The 3,747-nt window shown below is 34.9% G+C and overlaps 1 protein-coding gene across 1 annotated transcript in view; it reads right to left on the bottom strand.

Annotated features, from left to right (window-relative positions):
- The window catches only part of LOC110428851 (fatty acyl-CoA reductase 6, chloroplastic-like), a 4,081-nt gene extending 406 nt beyond the window's left edge, over positions 1 to 3,675 (bottom strand). The window contains exons 1-9 of the mRNA XM_089785726.1: positions 3,282 to 3,675; positions 2,898 to 3,001; positions 2,543 to 2,742; positions 2,321 to 2,421; positions 2,036 to 2,231; positions 1,749 to 1,910; positions 1,535 to 1,616; positions 1,229 to 1,453; positions 1,049 to 1,158 (exon numbers count right to left, since the gene is read on the bottom strand). Of these exons, the coding sequence (XP_089641852.1) occupies positions 1,049 to 1,158; positions 1,229 to 1,453; positions 1,535 to 1,616; positions 1,749 to 1,910; positions 2,036 to 2,231; positions 2,321 to 2,421; positions 2,543 to 2,742; positions 2,898 to 3,001; positions 3,282 to 3,597 (1,496 nt within the window). The 5' untranslated portion in view covers positions 3,598 to 3,675. The remainder of the gene's footprint in view (positions 1 to 1,048; positions 1,159 to 1,228; positions 1,454 to 1,534; positions 1,617 to 1,748; positions 1,911 to 2,035; positions 2,232 to 2,320; positions 2,422 to 2,542; positions 2,743 to 2,897; positions 3,002 to 3,281) is intronic.
- Between the last annotated feature and the right edge of the window lie 72 nt (positions 3,676 to 3,747).

Genomic DNA, 3,747 nt, shown 5'->3' with positions numbered 1-3,747 from the left:
TATTATTATTACATGAATTGGTCCATCGGACCGAAGTACTCATTCATGGTGGGTTTTATATTTTAATTTATGAATTGGTTTATGTCATATATCAACAATTATTCTTCCAATAAAATATTAATGATTTTGATTGATATTTTAATTTTAATTTTATTTCGTTGATTGTTACTTTTTTTTAGACGCAATTCCTTGATTGTTATTATTAATAATTCATATAAATTACGGTTATAACTTATAAAGTCAATCATATCTAATATCTACTGAAAGTGAAAAATAAAAGTGTAATATGTTTAAGAGTAGGTTTAGAATTAGCTTTGTTATTAACTATTTTTTTACTTTATAGATTATTTTTTGTTTTTAAAGTTATTTTTTCACCTATTTTAAATTTCTTTGTTTCTATATATTTGGAAAGAATGAATAATAAAGGACAAAATAATAATGAAACATTTTATGTATTATGTATAATTGTGAAAATTGAATTTATTTATACTAATAACAATTTTATCTTTTACTTTTTTTTAATCCCCAAAGGATCTTGAAATAAATCAAAATTATTAAAAAGTTAGAAATGCAAGAGTGGAAAAAGAGAGAGGATATTTTATATTTTTATAATCCTTTCAAATTACTTAAAAACTAATAGTTAAAATTATATTTATTATTTTCAACTAATTTAATGTTTAAAAGAGAAAAATAAAGTTAAAGTCTTTTCAGATTAATTGTTTGGATTATATTTGCATTGGTTAAATTCCAGATAGACTGATTCAGGTTGTTGATTTTTGATAATAATATCAACTCGAACTAGATATTTATATTCACATTATTAACTTTAACAACTCTTAACTAACTTTAATAACTCTTAACTATCAATAAAAATTTGAAAAAAAAACAAAGTGTTACTCTAGGTAGGTCTATTCCTAAAAATCAGAGCAAAATCTTGAATGAGAAGAGGAAGACGTCCTAAGAAGCTAGTATATGCAATTAATGCCAAAAGCAGCATGGCGAATATGAGAATCGGTGTCTGTGTGTTTTGGGTTGGGGGTTATCTTACCATCCTCTATAGTGACTGAAAGGCCTCATATAGCTTAGCGAGGTGAATGTACAGCTTGATTTTCCTGTATTCAGTTTCTTGCCTGCGACGTAGCTTTGGGTCTGAAGAAGCTGCACCCCCTTTCAGCTCATTTTGTCCAACTGTGCTTTCACCCCGAATGTAGGAGGAGAAAATGTCTACTGATCTGAACAACTTGATGTCTGTTGTGCCGGTAATTTTCGGCCCTTTCAAGTCCTTTATAGGAAAACAATTGAAGTGGTCACTTGAGGACTTTAAAAGTGTTTGTAAATCCACTGGATTTGCAACGGATGAAGTGACATGGTAGACAGTTAGTCCAGGTTTTCCAGTAAGTCCTTGCTTTGCCATGGCTGCCATTGAGGCATTCACAACCATGTCTACAGGAACCTACGTGAGACACAGCCCGTAGCCGTGAGTATAGCCAATATGGAACAATCAAACAGAAACCAAAACAAGTTAGATTCTTACGACATCTATCACTGTTTCAGGGTCCCCGATAAAGCCTGTGAGATGACCTTTCGCGTGACCAATTATGATTGGGTCTAGCATCCTATATAGCGTAAATACATACGGATATATATTTCAATTTTCATGTTGTAAAGTTTGAAAAATAACAAGTAATTATGTGATGAAGTAAATGAAAGAAGTCTTTAAAATTAATATGGAAGTCATATGGAGCTACCTGCTGCCCTCTATCCATCCAGGGAAAGGCTCCCTGAAGGTGCTCTCAATAATGCTAGGACGGATGATGACAACCGGAATATCTCCTCTCGTGCTGTTTATAAGCATTTCACCCATGGCCTTGGTGAAAGAGTACGTATTTTGCCATCCAAACGCTCTTGCCCTGTGATGATTGATTCGTATTCAACACAATTCCAAAAAAGATAGTATTAATTTTTCAAGCATGAACCAACTAACGTTATATTTGTTGGGTAAATGCGTCAAGGGACATTGGAAGAATATAATTACCTCTCCATGCCCAGCTCTTTCATCTTCTGGTTGCAGGGTATTTCAGTGCCAGAGAAAGATCTCTTCAAGTTCGAAGCCAGTTTTATTTCAGCCTTGATATCCAGCACTGGAATGCTTTCTTCTGCTTCTGCTACGCTCTGACCCTCACATAAAGGCCTCTCCAAGATTATCCCTTCCCTTTTTCCATGGACATATGCTGTAGAAGCAAGCTCCGTGAATTCAATTGCGCTGCATGGCTTTTCTTACTTGAATGAAAATTTTAGTTTAAATTGTTGGCTCTCATACCAGTTGAGAAATGCAAGAAAAGACTTAGTTTCTTGCACTTCTTTGCAAAGCCTAGGAGCCGATAAGGTCCCATGGTGTTTGTGTTGAGTGTAGCATCATACCTATATACGTGAATTACTTGAAATTTTATTAGTATGCGTAATTGCGAAACAATTAAAGTCTATAAATTTCAATGAAATGCTCAAATATATATATATATATATATATATAAAATTAAAGAACCTATCATCAAATGTTGTATTGGCTGCTGAATTCACAATTATATCAACTTCATTGGCAATCTCACTCGCCATATCAGCATCCATACCAAGATCAGGTTCATTGACATTCCCAACAACTGGAACCAGCTTACTCTTCATGAAAGTTTTATAGGAAGTTCCATGCACTTGTTCTAGAGACTTGAAAAGTTCTGTGTCCATGATCTGAAACAGATTAAAGACTTTGAGGTGGCGTTACACTTTGAGAATTTTAACTCAATTAAGTATATACGTAAGACTATGAGCGTGAGTCAAATTACATCCACTGAAACACATTAAACTACTACTCCATATATATGAAAAGGAATTTAGAAATATACTTGGTCGTGCAATCTCCTCGTAGCTGCTTCTTTATCTTTTCCCTTAATCAAAAGAAATATCTTCCCCACATTAGGCACTGCTCGCAGCATCTTCTCAACGAAAGCTGCAATTGTTAGTAACGAAACATGCAGGCATCAACGTTAGACGCACGCGCTGCCCTAGCTAGCCACATAATACGTGGTAAATTCTGGTTTTTTTATTTATTTTAGAAATAGGATGTCAAGTTCATTTCATATAATGGATAGCAGAGTGCAGATGAAACATGTTTGTCGTTGAGAGTGATGTATGAAGCCCAATATATATATGTATAAATTGTAGTAGCTTTTGGCCTAGGGACAACTATTTCTACTATATTTAGCATATCCAGGAAAAGATAAAAACACCTTTGCCTACAAACCCTGTTGCACCGGTGATGAAATAGTTCTTTCCCTGAAGGAAATCAACAATCCCAAGACCATCAGAGGATTCCATTAGAGGGACGGTGGTGGAGTTGGTGGTTGTTGAAATGGCGTCATCATGATCAACATTCTTCCCAGCAGCCCTGATTGCCAAAGCAGACTTGATATTCCTGCTGTTTTGGCAACTGCTGATGAACAAAGGAGATATATGGGTTTTGGGGTGTAAGCTGTTGGCAACGGTGCAGCCACTAGGTATTGCAGGGCTAGAAAGGGTCCACAAGGAACTTTGGAAGGAATACATTATGATGAGGAACTAATTCCTTTTAAAGAGCTTTGAGGCTTCAACTTCTCTGCAGCAACCTTTATTCAAACCAGGGAAAATCAAGGTACTTGCTGGTCGCAGTAGCCATAGGTACGGGCTTTTATATATATTGTTCTTCGAAATTAAAAT

Source organism: Theobroma umbraticum, unplaced genomic scaffold (assembly GCF_002168275.2).
Source record: "Theobroma umbraticum cultivar Fairchild unplaced genomic scaffold, ASM216827v3 scaffold_2041.0, whole genome shotgun sequence".
In the NCBI taxonomy this organism is placed as follows: domain Eukaryota; kingdom Viridiplantae; phylum Streptophyta; class Magnoliopsida; order Malvales; family Malvaceae; genus Theobroma; species Theobroma umbraticum.
Note: the sequence above shows the minus strand (reverse complement) of the source record. Positions and strands in the feature narration are given on the sequence as shown.